The 17216-nt window shown below is 46.2% G+C and overlaps 1 protein-coding gene across 1 annotated transcript in view; it reads left to right on the forward strand.

Annotated features, from left to right (window-relative positions):
* The window catches only part of LOC102058650 (transmembrane 9 superfamily member 2-like), a 33561-nt gene extending 30543 nt beyond the window's left edge, over nucleotides 1-3018 (forward strand). Inside the window, exon 17 of the mRNA XM_055727329.1 lies at nucleotides 2392-3018. Within this exon, the coding sequence (XP_055583304.1) occupies nucleotides 2392-2459 (68 nt within the window). The 3' untranslated portion in view covers nucleotides 2460-3018. The remainder of the gene's footprint in view (nucleotides 1-2391) is intronic.
* The last annotated feature ends 14198 nt before the right edge of the window (nucleotides 3019-17216 follow it).

The raw sequence follows: 17216 nt of genomic DNA on the forward strand, positions 1-17216 counted from the left end.
ATTCTGTTAAAGTTTAAAAAAGGAGCAGGGGGTACTTGGTCTTTGATTTGCTAAACAGACTTTTTAGGAGGGAAGTTGAAAATCAATGTTACTGAAACCTGTGAAAATCTGTTCATGGATGAAATGCTTGTTCACAGTGTGAAGTCTTCAGGTTCTGCTATGAATGAGGCCATGTTTTATAGAAAGCTGCTGTGTCACAAAGATTCAGAGTGACAAAGATGGGAGGAAAATAGTGTGGGTTTAGGGTGTGTTCCCATATAAAATTATGGCGTGCTCAGAAAGCTGTGGTAAATCCCATTCTTGTGCTAGTTATATGTTTTTGTTATGATATGACAGTTTTGTTCTAGAACAGCAGATAGATTTGTAAGGTATCTCATCTGTTAAACATTTGGAAGAAACATTGCTTTCAAAGCCATAAAAGGCTCAAAGTAGGCTATATTATAAAAACAACTAGAAAGCAGATGATGAGAAACCATTATTAGGAAAAAATCGTGAGAGTAAGGCTTGGAGTAACAATGCTGATATTGGAGTATTGGACACAGTAGGAAGGAGTGAGAATTGACCATAAACTGCAAAGACTTAGTGATGTCAAGCCTACAAAGGAATTAAATTCCTTCTGTGGTTGGTGTCTGATATCCTATCAACAGCAGTAAATCTGCTGTCTCCTACTGTTTCAGAGGATGATAACTGCAAACTTGGAGGGAAAGGGTAATCTGTGGCATATAATAGTAGGCTGTCAAAAAGCCTTTAACTGCAAATATACATGATAGCCTGAAGAACACAAGAATTGGCATATAGATAATAAGCATCCAAAGACAGGTTCCTGACTTGGGAAATGCGTAGATGTACTCTGAAAGACAGAAGAGTAATGAATGTAAAAAAGAATAATGCTCTATAAAGAACCTTCTAGTTAGTATAAACCAGTCACAATGAAATAGTGAAAAAAGTTGGAGCCGATGTTAAACATGGGCTCTACAAACAGAAAAGGAGGAATGTAAAACTGGAGAAGCAGAGTGTGTGATTTTGCAAATGCCTGTAGTGTAGCTGGTAAGCGCTGTCACAGGGCTGGCAGGTAGAGTGAACTCAGCTGAAACTGAGACCCTTCCTTTTTTCCGCTGGTAGGGCTTCAACATCTGTGTGGCATTTTTGCCCCTAGGTAAAAGCATGAGGAACAATGCATTGCTTCCCTTAGAGGCTTAAGACTAAATTAATTGTATGGGACTCAATGTCTCCTTGTGTACTAAGTTCTTAAAGTAATTTTAAAGTATATATGATGGACAGTGTCTTTGCAGTTGCCTTAGAATAGCAACTGTGGGATGAAAGCCCTAGACTTGTTCTTCAGCGTAAAAATAGAAAATTGGTATACGCTAATCTCATTCAGTGTGATCTCGGCTCTCCTTCATCTTACTCTGCACTGCACTAACTCAAGCCACAGCACTTGACACGTGGTCCAAAGTGCCTCCAGAAGGTAGTTGTATGGGTTGGTTTGTTGTTTTTTTTTTTTCCTCCTGGGTTGGCTGAGTGAAAACTGGATTGGTAAGAAACAAAGGAAGGCTCTACCAAACCAGACCACAGGTCCGCTACCCAAGCACCCTACTAGCAGTCGGAAGCAGTATGAGAACAGGACAAGCATGCACTGGTACTTTCTCCCAGCCTCCCGTCAGCTGTGGCTCAAGGGCTTTTTTAGCACTTGAAATGGTATCACTGTAATTCATAGCCTTTGGATTTCTTTTTTCGTGAACTTGTTCACTTGCCCAACTAGTGTGTGTTTTTATTATCTAGAGTGACCTGTGACAAGAAAATCCGCAGCTTGAATACGTATATGTTACACAAAAGTATGTTTTGGTTTGTGTCGCTGCTAGTTTCATTTGATGCTTGCTCCCAACTGCTGTAGCACTCGGAGCGTTATTTTAGCAAAAGGAAGCAACAAGATATACAGAGTAAGAAGTTTCCTGTTCTTAAGTATAAATAGAGCACGATGAACAGAAAACTGGGCCAGGTGACTTTTTCTCAAGGCTGTGTTTTGTGGTGTAATTCTTAGGTGGCTGTTAACTATTGTAGACCTGAAAAACCCAGGTGGGGGTTGACTTTGTGTGCGTATAAAAGTCAGTTTCTTAACTAGTGCTTGTGTGCCTGCTAGTGGTGGCAGTAGCATCACGTTCAGTGCCTTAAATGTACATCAAGCAGCCTGGTCCTAAAAGTAATCTTTTATCTAAATCAGTAACTTAGCCTAGGGATGAATGTGTGTTGTCGAATTTAACAAGTACTGTTATTCTGGATAGTTAGCTGGAATACAATGTTATTTTCTGTCCTGCTGGGAAGTACTTCTTAGATTTTTCTCTCAGAGCAAACTGTAAGATAAACTTAACCATTTTTGCTTTTTCATTTTAGGGACTATTGGATTTTTTGCCTGCTTCTGGTTTGTAAGTAAGATTTACAGTGTTGTGAAAGTGGACTGAAAAGCTTCAAAGTGTCTTTAGAACATATCTCCCTTGCTGTTTGATAATTTTTACCATGTATTGAAAAACATCCTGTGTAATTATTCTAATTTGTAAAAGCTGAAAAGCAGACTACAGCATAAAATACAGATTTTTATGGAAGGAAATAGCACCATTGGAAAAATGTTTACATTGGTGTACTCATTGAACATGCTAATTCTAATAATTCAAAAAATTATATCCAAAATGCGATTTAGGACAAATAAAAATTGTTACCTAGTTTATTTGAAAAATGAATGCATTATACAGTCCTCCAGCTGAAATTCCTTGGATTTGGGTTTGGTTTGGGTTTTTTTTGTTACCTCTTTTGGTTACATTTATGTACCATGAAAGCATAGGACTGTCAAGTAAATCTATGTAAAATGTGAATTTTTTTAACTTAACTATGATTGTACATATTATCCTGCACATTCTTTACAACTAGATATCTTCTTAAAAATGTACATTCATTTAGTGTAATGTAGACTTTATTAAAAATATCAACACTGGTTTTTGTTCAAATAAAACTGCACAACTCTAATGTGTTTCCTTTCTTGTTAATTAGACCTTCACCACTTGGACACAGATCACATTAGTTTGGACAGTTGATAGCTTTTGAGTTTTATATTGTATTTATTTTATTTGTATTATATATTCAAGTTTATAAACAGTTTGGCTGTGACTGGCTGCAGATTGCCTCTGCAAGCAGCAGAACTGGTAGGTCACTTGAGTCCATGGGGCTGTAGGGTGGGCAGGGGCTTCTGAAGCTGCTGCTGCTGTTACTTGTGCCTCAGCTGTGCACTTTGACTTTCCTCAAAACATTTTTTTGCTGGGCAAACTATTACGTTCTATCAAAGAGCAAAAACCTTTTCTTTCTTCTAGCCCCCCAAAACACACATCTTCGTTGTTCTTCATCCTGCAAAGATCGCATGCAGCTTGTTAGGAAGTTTAGCCATGAATCTAGTGGGCTTGGGAATGGATGATTCTTAAGGCGAAGCCTTTCTTCCTGCTCTGCAGAGCTTGGGCTTAAATGCTGGATTACATGAGATGGAGTATCTTAATAGCCTCTTCAGTTATAAGCTTGCAGGCGTTCTTCTCTCAGGGATGGCAAGGCTTTAAAGAAAGAAGCTCCCCAAAATCTTGAATTGCACTTGAAGCTGAGCGGAGTCACTGCAGACGTATAATTCAAATGGCTGTGTTACTGATGCTGTTGGAGATGAATAAGGGGATGTTCTCTCAGATTAATGGGCAAAATACTCAAAGCCTATTAACTGGCATATGGAAACATTCATCACTGGAAGCTGCTTTTCGGTGTCTAAGCCCGCAATTTAACAAGACCCAAAATGACTCTGTATCTTTTCATCGTCATACAAGCACCAGGTTATTGTAGCTAAATATTTAATATGCTTTCCAAAACTTAATCTTTGGTATGAGGATTTCAGGTTTTACTTCTATGTGTCGTTGTTCCAGGTTAGTGTGGGACAGATCACCTGGCTAAGCTGGGGATGAGTACCAGCCTGCATCTTTTGAACAATGCCTGTGGCATAAAAATGAGGCTTTAGACAACTTAATAAAAAGAGCCAAGTGTTAGTGAACCAGGAGGAGCTGGCTACAGTAAGGGTTGTTTCAAATGAGGTTCAGGTGTGCTCCTGATGGCAACCCGACCTCCCAAATGTGTTCCCCTCCTACCACCAAAATCTCCATTTCCCTTTCCAGAGGTGGAAAACTACAGAGTTGCCATTAGAGAGATCAACTTGCAGTTATCTGCTGGTTCAAGAGCACCGTTCACTCTACTAGAGATTTCACACTCTTGAAATTGGCACTGCTCTGTTTAAAAAGGTTCTTCCTATTAAATTGTGTGTTTAAACTTTGGGGGGATTTTATTGGATACTTAAAAAAAAAAAAATCTTGGCTGAAGCTGGTTTTGAATTTTACATGTTCAAAGGGAAATGAATTCATGAGAATTTGGAGCCACAGTTGGCATAAACTCCCAGCAGAAAATCTTGCCAGGTTAGTAAATACGCATTTCACAAGCGGAAAAGTAAAATGAGGTGTAAAATTGTATTTATGGGGCTTTTACTGTGACTGCTAGTGAGATAAAAAGTAGATACTCGGTTAAGTGAGTTTTTTGAAGCTTGCCAGTAGTCTAGAGCCAAAGCCATGAGAAAGTAAACCAGTCGTCCTCAAGCGGTTGTCAGAGAACTTTTACTTTTTTTTTAATTAGGCCCTTATTCATGCAAATCTGGTGTAACTCATATTTCAGCAGTCTTTGTGATGGCAATAACACTCCGTTGCTCCACAACATTTATCTAAAACAATCAGAAAAAGGCTTGAGTTTTAGTCTCATTTCTTCAAAATAGATGGATCCTGTCATGGCAAGGGCCGTCGCTCTGCTGTTACTGTCTGTCGTGGGCTTTGCGTTTGAGTATAATTAGAGTGAATTTTAAGGACGATCTTTACATGCTACAGGGATGAGCTGGGGCAGGCACTGTCCTGACTGACTAACACCTGGATGGTGGCACGTTCTAAAATAGTCTTATTTTCCCATCTGTGGATGCCTGTGAGATTTGCTGCTGCTACACTTCCCCTGCCGAGGAGACGACTACCCCTCCTGCCTCTTGAAGTCTTCTACATCAAAGTATTTTTGCTGGCCCCAGCTCTAAGGTTTGTGCGGTTTGCAGAGAATCTGAATATAAGCCCTCAGCATCTCCTGGCGTCTTTTTTTGACTGAGGAAAAGTTGCAAGCTGTCTTCTGCTCCGCACTTACAGAGGAAGCACGGATCGATTTAAAGGTGGTGTAAGCCCTAGCTAGGGAGCAGTAGACAAACTTCTTAGTTTTCATTTTATTGAGCCCAGGGATGGGCTGTAATTAAGTGGCTTTCCAGTGACTCTCGGTGTTCTTCAGGAGTTTTTACACCATGGTTAAAGATTTTTGTCCGCTCTGTGTTGAATCAGCCATGGGCTTTGAAGAAGAGATGGTCAGTATGGGGAAACGGGAGTGGGAAGTGCTTGGATCGCCGGTAACTGGTGTCTGATCTCTAACCCATTTTATATTAACTTAATAATAATGGCTGTCACGTGGAAATAACAGTTACTCGTCTACTCCCATTAGAACAACGGGCTTAGTAAAACATTCCCTATCCTGCTGCAGACACTTCAGCCTTCCCGCCCTCTTCAAAAAAGAAAAAAATCGGGTGGAGTTTTAGTTTTACCGAAGTGGATCTATAGGCATCCACGTTGCATTTTGTGATGCTCCCAGTAATGGACTCGCAGCAGACGAAGTAAAGTGTCTCCCGTGTCAGACTCTTCTTGTAATAACCACCCAAATCCAGCAGACTTTGTAAATGTTGTGTTTGTCACATTTTAAGTAAAACTTGACAAGTTACAACAGAACCTCAAAGGAAGAAGGGATTTCAGTGCTGCTGTTTTACATTTCATTCCACTTGCTTGAACAGTGCTGAACAGGCACAGCCTCATCTTCTTTTCCTGCATGTAAATGCCAGGAACGAGGCCGTGCTGATGTACCGCCAGGTGGGAGGCAGGTGCAGTACGGATATGGGATTCATGCCCATCCTATGAAAACCTCCTTGAGGACTATAAAGGGTGGAGGAGCTGGGGATGCGTGGCATGTTCATGGTTAGTTGTGAGGGAAGGATGTTTGATGAACAGCAATAACCTGGGCTTCAGTGGCTTGCTTCATCTTCCTTACACCAGTTGGGCTTTTGCGTTTGATAACACTTGCCAAGTTAATATTTAAAAGTTGTCTCTTAGTTTGCTATGCCAATAGCTCAAATGTTTAGTGGGTTCTGTTGCAGAGAACTGGGGAAGAGGAAATTTAAACCAAACTTTGCCTGCAGTCAAATGCTAGTGTAGACGTGGGATCTCTTCTGGAACCTAAGTGGTGAGATCTTTAACAACGCTGACCACATGAAGGTCCGGCTGTGAAAATCACACATAAAAGAAACAATGTTAGGTGTTCTGCATTGTAAGAATTGGGGTGGAGGCAAATGGCTGCTGAAGCAGATGGAAAAAGGTCATGCTGGTCAGAAACCGTAAAGAAGGGATGATTCTTAGACGTGTGATTTCCTGACAGAGATCTGTCCTCCGTAGTCCTACACCAAATGTTCGGATGCCCAGTTCCATTCCCATGAGCTATAGCACTGAAGCTGGTGGGGAAAAAGCGAAGTGTGTCCCCGTTTCTCTGAGCTCTCCTATATTACTCTGCATCTTCGTTTGCAAGCAGGAATGAGATCACAGCATTTCTGCAGAACAACTGCTGGTGCCTCCAGGCTTAAGAATAGCGAGGCAGAGCTGCTGTGCTCTTCACCTGCAACTATGACTTGTTCAACTAAAGTTAGATTTAAGTCTTTAAAACAGTGTCTGCTAAAGTCATGTCACGGAGCCGAGTTATTTCAATATTACTGGTTTTATTAATTAGGAACTATGTGTGCTAACCATTATTTTTAGGAAAGGCACTCAGGGTGGTGCGGGTGGCTTTAGGTTAGGTGGCCTTCGTTTTTCCTTTTCTTTTTCATATCTGGGGACACCATTTTTGCCCTGAGCAGAGCTCCTCCTGCCAGAGAGGTGTGAAAAAGAGGGTCTGACCCCATTTCCCAGAGCTTTCCAGTGCAGTCCTGCAGCAGCGGAGCCCAGGAGGGGTCCTGGAGGGCGCAGCCCTTGCAGCAAGCGCCTGAGGGCCCACGAACACGAGAAGTGACCAAACTGTTGCAGCCTCTCCGTTAAGGCCAAAGTCAGGACTTGACCGCAGTGTGATTTGCTTGAGGGGAAGAGACTTTCTTACGGCAAAGAGCAGGTGGGAAAAGGCTTAGCAACAGCCTAGGCTTTCCCCTAGGATAATAACCAGTGATGCAACTCTCCTGGAGACACGGTGCATCCTTCTTAGTAGGGTTAGTTTGCACCCGGGTGGGATGTCTTTGACTTTGCTGGGATAAAAGCAGGATGGATGTCTTTCATGTTCTGTTGGGATGCTGCAAGTCTGTACCCAAAACTTCAGGTCAGGGTCACGGTCTGTTTTGGTACCCAGAGTAACTACAGTTAGGGAGTTCACAGCATGGTACTTTATCTCCCTAATCTAGATGCCTCTTTGTTACAGACTACACACACTAATTAGCTGTGCTCATACAAACTGGAAGCCCTTAGACTTTCTGTGAAGTTATTAGTGCCAGGATTTTTATAGATAACATTAGCGTCTGCGGAGTTTACCCAAGGTAATTTATGTTCTATTTGCAACTCAGGGAAAACTCTCAGATGTTTGACATCATAAAACAGTAAAACCCAGAGATTTATTACAGGGGCAGAGAGAACAGGGCCCTTGAGCTGCTTTGTTTATCATAAAAAGTCGGGTTAATCAGACGTGCACATGTGCCTTCCATATTTTCTGGTTTTGTTTCCCTCCTGTGCTGCTCCTTGACAGGCTCTGTAGTAGATGAAAAGGCGTGGGAGCCCTGGCAAAAGTCCTTTGGACTCTATGGGACAAGTATTATATTTGTACATCCAGAGGATGTTTATCTCCCTCTTGAGCTATCATTAATAGAGAAGAGACATATGCAGCTGAGCTGTCAATGAGGCTTTAACCTCTCCTGGAGAAGGGCAATGGAGGAAATCCCAGTAGCGCAGTTGGTGGATGGATTGAGAGCTGATACTCCCAGTCTGTGCCGGAGCTACTGGTGCGATGTCGGCACCTCAAAAATGCTCATCCCAAAGGATGATGGCTGCAGGCAAAAAGAGATACAATAAAGAAACCCCGCTTTTTAGAAACGGACCAGGAATGGCTACGCAGAGGAAGCTGGAGCTTGGTGGCTTGTGCCAGACCCAGCGGGTGGGAGCGTTCGGCCATGGTGGCCACCACAGCATCCTCGGCAGCCTGGCCAGCCGAATGGGGCTGTGGCCACCACAGCATCCTCGGCAGCCTGGCCAGCCGAATGGGGCTGTGGCCACCACAGCATCCTCGGCAGCCTGGCCAGCTGAGCGGGGCTGTGGCCACCACAGCATCCTCGGCAGCCGGGCCAGCTGAGCGGGGCTGTGGAGGGCAGCCTGCAGCCGGGTGTCCTGGCTGTCTTAGATGGCTTAATAAGACACTCCCTCTGCCTGGAGAGCTTTTCCCACCACTATCCTGAGACCACCGGCTGCGACAGCCCTGCCTCTTCCTTTTGGGTTTTCTGCAGTACTGATGTGAGTAACATCTGGGTACTTTGGGAGGGTTTGCAGGGAAACACAGTCACCTCGGGGGTGCTGTGACCAGCAGAGAGAAAGTGGTTTCTCCAAACTGCGCAAAAGCTGTGGCAGCGTTTGGCTCGGCTCATCTGACAGATGCTGCTCCTGCCTTTACATTCACAGGTCCTCGCTTTGTTTGGCCTGGTCACGCACTCAGGGTTAAACTTAATCTAGATTAAGAGACGGTCCATCAGACTGGCAGGGGCCAATGTGTAGTTTCACCTGCAGGTTAGTGTGGGGTACTTTTTCCAACAAATTTCCTACTGATGCCGGCACTGGGCATCTCAGGCTGATCCCCAACCTGCCTGCTATGGCTACTCCACTCGGTCTTTCTCGGCTGGTCTTATCATTTGCTGTGGATATGTGGGGTGCATCAAGTAAATGTTCTCTGATGCTCCCAGGCAGCAGCAGGAGACGCCCTCTGGATTTCTTAGTGGTGGTGGTGTGTGAGCAGAAAGAGGAGGGTTGCTAATGTTGCAGGGGTCCTGTAATGGTCAAGAAGCGTGGAATGGCTAGATGTGGCCAGGCATCCCTCCAGGAGGGGTGCAGATGGGGTGGCAGTGGGGAGCTCCTGACCAGGCAGAGGGATGCAGGGTCATGCAGGTGACTGCTAGTCCTCAGGCTCCACACAGGCTCAGCTGGCTTCCAGCTTTCTCCTGCCTCTCCTCTCCAAGCATCTCCTTTGGAGGTTGCATCAGCAGGGAAGCTTTGGTTAAGACAGAAGGGGGAAAAAAAAAAAAAGGCAGATACTTTATATGAAACAACTGCGCAGCATCCTGCATGCATTGCAGGGTAAGCTTGTACTGCAGGAAGAAATCCAAGGGAATTAGGGAGGCTGAAGCAGAGGTTGAGGAAAAGCACGTTAAATGGTCTAGGTGTCTCAGGACGCTGCATGGACAGCTTCGAGCAGGGTGGGCTGGGGGAGCTGAGCGAGCTCCAGCATCAAAGAGGGAAAGCAGTGAATTGGTATTAATTGTGCAGCTGAGGGTGGTTAAGCAGCAAAACCCATAATAAGAGGTATTTACTTTAAAAAAAAGGGGGGGGGGGGGGGAAGTAAACATCTGTAGTGAAAAACAAGAATTTGAAAAACAGAGGATGTTCGTTAAATCCTTACAAATGGTTAGCAAGACATGGCCTTGGGAGAAGGAACGGAGCCATAACTGTGGAGCTGGGGTACAACAAGATAAGCTCAAGGAGAACTAAATGGTTAATGAGACTAAACAGAAAATTACTGGAACTGCGTGTGAACTATCCTAATTGGCATACTACAAGATGCAACCTCCAGCAAAGAGACCCCCCTACTAACAAAGCCCCCTCCCCACACAACATGGTGTAAAAAAACCCCACTGTACCTTTAGATGGCCACCAGGCTGGTAAGAACCAAGGACACTTAAGTGTGACTAAACATAATTATAAACAATTGTTCAAAGCGTATTAAAAGTTTTACCGCGTGTGCAGAGGTGTGCTGGCTGTGTGGGTTTACCACCAGCACCCACGTCTGTGCAGACATGCATAAACAGATCCCTCCACTCCTGCCCACCTGGTGGAGAGCCCAGGTTGGGATAATGAGAAGACCTTGTGACCTTGTGATGCTTTTAGGGCTTTCAGGTGTGGTGAGGAGCAGAGTCGGGGAAGGGTGTGTGTGCTGGGCTGTCGGCTGGAGCTTCTGCTGGTTTTCTATCCCAAGGAGTGGGACACGATGTGAGTTCAGCAAACCTCTGCTGTTGAGCTTCCCCTCTTTGAAGGGAGTGGGGGGGAAAGGGGGTGTTTGTGGTGGTCACTGTGGTGACACTCTCTTGGCGTAGGGGTTTCCTGGGCAAAAATGGGCTGCGTGGTCATCTGGGAGCTGGTTCCTGAGGCTCCCTTGGAGCAGGGAGCGTCTCTGGGCAGGGCAGGGGCTGTGCTGTGGTGTGTCCTACTTCACAGGGAGTCCCCAGGCTGCAATGTTGCTGTCACAGCAAGCTTGGGGACCCCCAGGCCAGGTACCTCCCCAGGAGCTTTCTGGAACAGAGCAAGACCTCAGGGTGGGGAAGTGGCTTACCCTAGGCTTAACTGAGACTAAATGGCTTCACGGTGAAGTGGCCAAACTGGGAAATTTAAAGCAGGGAATGAAACCCTGTGGGCTTCTCCCATCATCTGGGGTGTTTCTGTGCCACGGGTGTAAACCCAGGAGGATGGCACTTGTCCCATGGTTAAATTGGGGGAAAGTGCTTGACCAGCAGAGATGGTAGGACAAAGATGCCCCTGCCATGTTGGCTATAAGGTGCTGGTGGCACCAGGCTTTGCTCGCCCGGGAGATGCCCTCAGGGCCACGTGCCATATGTAGCTCCTGTCATGCTGTGGGTGTGCTGTGGGCAGTGGAGATACATCCATAATGTGTTCGGGGCTTGTGCTTTGTGAAAGGGCTGACTGGGGTGGCTGTGGGCACAGAGAACTCCTGCTGACCTTGCAGGACAACATTGTGTTGGGTGATGTAGGGAGGAGAATGCCTTTTACCTCCCAGACTTCTGACTCAACCCCAAACCAGCCTGAAAGCAGATCCCTTTGAGGCCCCTGAACAGGTCCGTGGGCTGCAGATCAAACCCAGCAGGCGGCTGTTATCTCCAGCTCCCTCTTTGCGTGACAGATGCCGCAGCATGCGCTTTGCAGGACCACCCATGCTTTCCTTGGCCCAATGCAGGTGTCCCTCAGGAAACGCCTTCCTGCGCATCACATCACTAATAACTTTAAACCACCATGCCTGCATACGATACGTAATTCTTTTTACATACTGACTAGAGGTGTCCGGGCTTCAGAAACGTGTTCACTGCATATGAAACCACACGCCAGCGGTGATTCAATTAGCCAGCTCCTTGGGATCTTGCCATGGGGCACGTGGGACTGGGTCTTTATTTCCCTCTTCTTCCCGCTCTGATTGACTCCCAGGTTTCCTCCTGCTCTTTCCCTTAATGAGTTGTGCTGCGCTGGGACAGACCTCTCAGCTGAAAGAGTCTAATTGCTGGAGTAAGGATCAAATAGCCATTAGAGTGTTTGCTACTAATTAATTATTGCTTGTCGCTGCTCAGAAATGGAAAGGCTCAATTGCGGTGTAACAGGCTTACTGGTGCTAAATAACTCCTGTTTACAGCTGTGGGGACCTGACGGCCGGTGGTTACTTGCTGCTTGTAGTGCTGGTCTTCTGGGGACGTGGGGAGGGCTGAGCCTCCCGTGTCACACCTTTCTTGGTTTTCTTTTTTTGGTGGTGTTTTTTTTTTGGGGTGGGGGGTGGGGGGGCGGTCTTGTGGTTTCTTGCTCATCCTGAATGTTTTCGGTTGGCTTAAAATGGATGGTGTCTCCCTTACCAGTCAAACATTGCACTCTAGGCAACATCAAAGAACTAATTAACCTGCCAGACTGCTTAACAACATCACAAAAAGATTTCTTGTAACTAAATACAGGACATATCTGCCATCTCCTTGGCTCATTTTTAATTTAGAAAAGGTGGAAAGCTGGTGGGGAGAAATCTGTGCATCCAACTGGAGGGCTGATGGTTGACAAGCAACCGGCGGTGATTTATGGCTGGGTAATTTTCCAGCTGCCATAGTTTGTGTTAGTGCAAATGAGAATTGATGGCAGTTTGAGTTAATAGCTGATGCAGTAAGGAGCTGGCACATGGTAGCTTTGATCTCCTCTGCCACGGGAGCAGCCGCTTCTCAAACCACCCAGGCTCGTCTGCCGAAACCTGGAGGAGTGGGTGGGCTCCAGCTGCGTGGAGGGGTGGGCCCCTGGGAGAAAGGGGGGAAGGTGCAAATGGATCCAGGCGTGACATGGAAAGGGCTGTGAATGGGGCAGCGCTGTGGCAGCAGAGCCCAGCGCGTGCCTGGTGTGGCTGGGAGGAAATTTGGATTTCTCTCTTTGCTCGCTCTTTCCGACACCGTGCTCCTCTGTTGTCCAGGGCACCCACACCCTGTGTGGTGTCCTTCCTCAGCATCGCACGCTGCTCCTCCAAGCATGGATAAAGCAGCCAAGGACAGTAGTCATCTACCAAGGCATGGCCACCAAGCATCATCATCGTGATGCTAAGGCTACTGGACAAGGAGCTGGAGTGTTTCAGCACAATTGAAAAAATGGGAAAGTTTCCCCCTCCATTCCCTTGCTTATGTCCAAGGGACTATTTGGGAACCCTCTACCCAGCCCTGCCTCCGTCGTGCCCCACTCTGAAGGGATGCAGAGGCTGGGGCAGGAGCATCATGCCTTGGAGGTGGAGCAGGGCCAGTCCCAAGGTGATGGGAGCAGGACTGGAGCAGGGCGCCAGTGTTGCGGCAGGGGCAGGACCGGTGCTGGCACCATGGTGGTGCCCACCCTGTGCACACAGGGCTCGCCTGGCCTCCGGGAAATGCCAGTGGCCATCAGAGCAATGGAGAGGTGTTTAGTGGAGAAGAAACAAAGCACATGGAGAAAGCGTGCACCAAACATGAAGCCCCTCAGGGCTGCCTTGTGAGCATCCCACGGTGGCAGCCCAGCCCCAAGCTTAACGTGAACACATGTTAAGCTTGGTGGTCCCCAAACCACCTGGCATGTGGTCCCCAAACCAGGCGTTACACTCCCTATAAGGTGTTTTTAATTTTTTGCTGAATATTTTCTCAGCCCTAGCAGTGATAGAAAGAGGGGTTTATTCCAATGTGGTTTATTTTCAATAATTAAGGAGAATAATAAGACAATTGCTGGCAAAGTGCATTCCTTATAGCATCAATAGTCTTTGTTTTAAGGTTTTCCCCAGTGTCGAAGTTCTTGAGTGGCTCTCGTTAGGAAATATAACACATGCCAGTCTTTGACAAGTGGCAGTGAGAGGAGCATAGCCTAGCAGGAAGAGTCTAAAATATTTAAATATAAATTATTTACCTCAAAAGTTGACTCTGAATGTTTCTTGCCACCAGTACCTGACTAATTATCATCTTATCAAAGGAGCGTGCAAACCTGTAAGCCTCGGTGTTTGGAGTGGTTTGACAGATAAGCCTTCCTGACGGAAATAGATGTAACTCGGCTATTAACAGTCTGGTTCACTTTTGAATTTTGAATTACAATTTTTTTAAAAAAAACTAATAGTCTGTTTTATGTAAACCGCTCGGAGATTAGGAGTTGATTTCAAAGATCATCCTCCGTAAAGTCTCTTGATCATATTTTATGGTTCCTGTGACTCATGGGTGTAATCTTGTATCCCTGGGATATTCATGACATGTTCGCCTAATTCCCCATGGTAGCTAATCTTACTTCTGTACCTTAAAAAAATATTAAAATATCTTTAAAGCAGGACTGGTAAAAAGGCAACTTTTATAGCCAATCTTCAGCTCCAATTGCTCCTGCTGGGGAAGTCATAATGATGAATTTGTGACATAATTTCTGTGGCAACATGCTGGGATTTCATAAATGGGGATGGTGATTATAGAGCAGGATCAGGTGAAGCTGGATTGTGATGGAAAAAGCCCCGATTCAAATGCAAATTGTTCAATAATGGCATAGGGGATACCAGAAATTACTGGCAATTTATTTTATTTGGGTTAAGCTCCTCATTCAGTCTTCTTCAGTTGGAAAGTCACTCTTTTAAGGACGTGAGTAAAAGAAATGGCTGGAAAACATATCTTTCTTCTCTCAAGAGAACAAAATTGTCCTAATTTAATAATAATTAATCAGTTAGTGTAATTAATAACAATGTTCTGTATGTCTACGATTCCTCCCATTCAAGACTAAGTGCTTCACAAACCCTAACTGATTCCACCTTACCATTCCCTGTAGCAGGACCAGGTAATTTACCCCATTTTCTGAAGACAGGGAGGCATGAGCCAGGCAAATCATTTTAACCAGGTTAAATGATTTGCCCAAGGTCAGATGAGGAGCTGAAGTCGGCACAGATTTGCATTTCAAAGATCAGCCCCTACCCAGCTGGGGTTTGGCTATGGGACGGCGCGTGCAGCTATCACACGGCCACGCGAGTGGTGGCCACCCAGTTGCAGCCTCAGAGTAAATCTGGCGGTTTTCTGGTGTCCAGCACGTGGAGTCGGGGATAGGAACAAGCCCCGTGGGCGTGCATTGGTAGCAAAACCAAAAAGCAAAAGCAGAATTGGCTTTTTGTTAGTTATTCTCACTGAAACTGGAAGCAAGTTGGTTTGTTTTTTGGATTTTTCTTTTCCTTTTTTTTTTTTTCCCCTGCTCCAAATTACTTGGAATTTAAACTGTTTAGTTGAGGATTAAACTAATTGCTTCTGTAAAATGCTGTTCCCACACCATCTAGTGTACATCTGTTAACTGGGGAGGGATAACTGAACCAGTTGCCAGATGGTCTCTTGGATTTGGGTGGCTGGGAGCCAAGGAGCTGCCAGTTGGTGGTTTGTGGGGTTCTAGCAAAGAAGTCACGCTACGTGCTCATTCCCCTTGGTTACTCTTCTCTGCCTTAATGAAGATACTGCCTAATGCAATAAAGCAGCTATTAGCCCCCTCCCTGCACTTCCCTCTCCCCAAAAGGAGTGAGTTTTTGTAAGTCTGATCTGTCTGCCTGAAGCAGGCTTTCCCAGGTTCTCCGCACGCTATGTGTGCAAAGGCACTTTCTCAAGTACGTGAGTTATTCAGTCCCATGCCTGACGGCTGCCTCTTCCCATGCCGCAGTGGAAAGATGCCGTCGCAACAAAACTGCTGTTTGAAAGTGGGGTTTTTTTATCTTTATAGCTCAACTCAAAGTTCATTGCTTAGCCTTGATTATCGAATGACACTTCCATAATGCATATTGGCTCACATCACGCTGTACCAGTTTAAAAACTTCAACCTGAGGGCTGGATGCTGTGCTTTGTGTTTAAAAGGCATGCGATATTTACCTGTGCTTGCAGGAGGACACAGCTGTACTTTGCTGGAAAGGGCTGTTTTGTCAGATTCTGAAGAGCCTCTTCGTAGTAGAGTAACACAGGTGCCCTTGACCAAAATTCAGAACATCTTTCCCAGGGCTGAGCCAGAGCTTGGGATCCTCAGAGGTGACAGCTAGGCAGCGTGTTTTGCATGGGACTGCTGCTAGGGGACAGCCGTGGCATCTGGAACCCAACCTGGGCATGGACCTCGCTCAGTTCTGAGCACGCGGTGCTAGGCAGGGATGCGGATCTCGGTGGGCGGGTGGTGGAGTCGCTCCCAGCTGCGGGAGAGCTGCAGCAGCCCAGAGTGGTTTGGAGTGGGAAGGGGCTCCCCATGCTGCACATAGCGTACGGACGAGGCAGAGAGCAGTACCTGAGCCGGCGGCCAGCTCGGACTGTGTTCCCACTGAGGCTTTGTGCTGGTGAAATTGCCTCTTCAGGGCGCGTGTCTTTGATAGCCATCAAAAGCCAAAGCTGCCTGCTGGGGTAGGGAAGGACAGAGCCGGGAGGAAATCCAGTTTTACAGTGATGTTTTCTTTTTGGCAGAGAGTGTATGTACTCAGAAATATTAAGCTTATGTGACTTTGAATGCTGCGGTGTCAATACTCATCTGGATCCCCTGCAGCGTAAGTACCTCCTAAGCCATGATGCTGTTACTGGGCTGGAGCTTGCATGCAGTAACATGCATGTGTCTGTCCAGGTGAAGCACTGCTCAGGAAAAATGATAAAAGCGAGGGATGCATTTGGAGGTGATGATACAACTGAATCCAACTGCTCTTGACAGCCAAAGCCTCACCCAGAGCCGTCTGTGGGCAGATTCCCACTCAAGCAGGTGGGTTTTGCAGGTGGAAATTTCCTGCCTCTGTGGGGTTTATCCACACGCCTTGGCATGGGCTGTGATGCCCATAGCTGTCACGATGGGCTGTGGAGAGGAGGTCACCTACTTTGAGATGGGTTAGTGAAAATGGAGCTTTATTCTAGTTGGGGAGGTCTAGGGTGGTGCAATGTGGAACCTTGTTTTTTCCCTTTTACACCAGCAAAGTCTTTTCTACCCTGGCTTGGTGAACCTGCTGGCTTGAACCCTGCAGATCTTGCAGACCTCTTCTTGGAGGCAGGCTCCAGCAACAGCACAAGGGAAATTCAAGGGAGGGGGGAATTTATGGTTTGACCATTAAAAAAAACCAAACAAACACACTTTGGCAGCTGAAAATTTGGTGTTTGGCTTACTGTCAGAAAGGTGCTGGACATGGACAAATTCCAATGAAAACGGTTGGTCTGGGGGAAGTAAGTCAGCAATGGTTACCTCTCTATGCTGTGAGATGGAGTGACAGCACCTCCACACCCATCCGTGCTGGGGTCGGACCGTGGGGCTGCTCTCCTGTCCCACCCTGGCTGGGTGGCTCCTGTGGCCTGAACTGGCAGCAGACCCTTGCTCTCTCCCGGCATTGTGAGATGAAGCTCAGCTTTACAAGGGCATTGGAGTCCTACCTAGGCTTTGGGGGATAATTTGCCACTTTGCTGGTTCTTTGGGATTTCCCTCTTGGCTGTGCATGAGCGATTCCATCCCATGATTGTGGCAGGTGATGGGGGCTTTCCCTGATGGCAAAGCAGCATGGACTTCTGTGGCTGCACC

The sequence above is a fragment of the Falco cherrug genome, chromosome 15, assembly GCF_023634085.1.
Source record: "Falco cherrug isolate bFalChe1 chromosome 15, bFalChe1.pri, whole genome shotgun sequence".
Classification (NCBI taxonomy): domain Eukaryota; kingdom Metazoa; phylum Chordata; class Aves; order Falconiformes; family Falconidae; genus Falco; species Falco cherrug.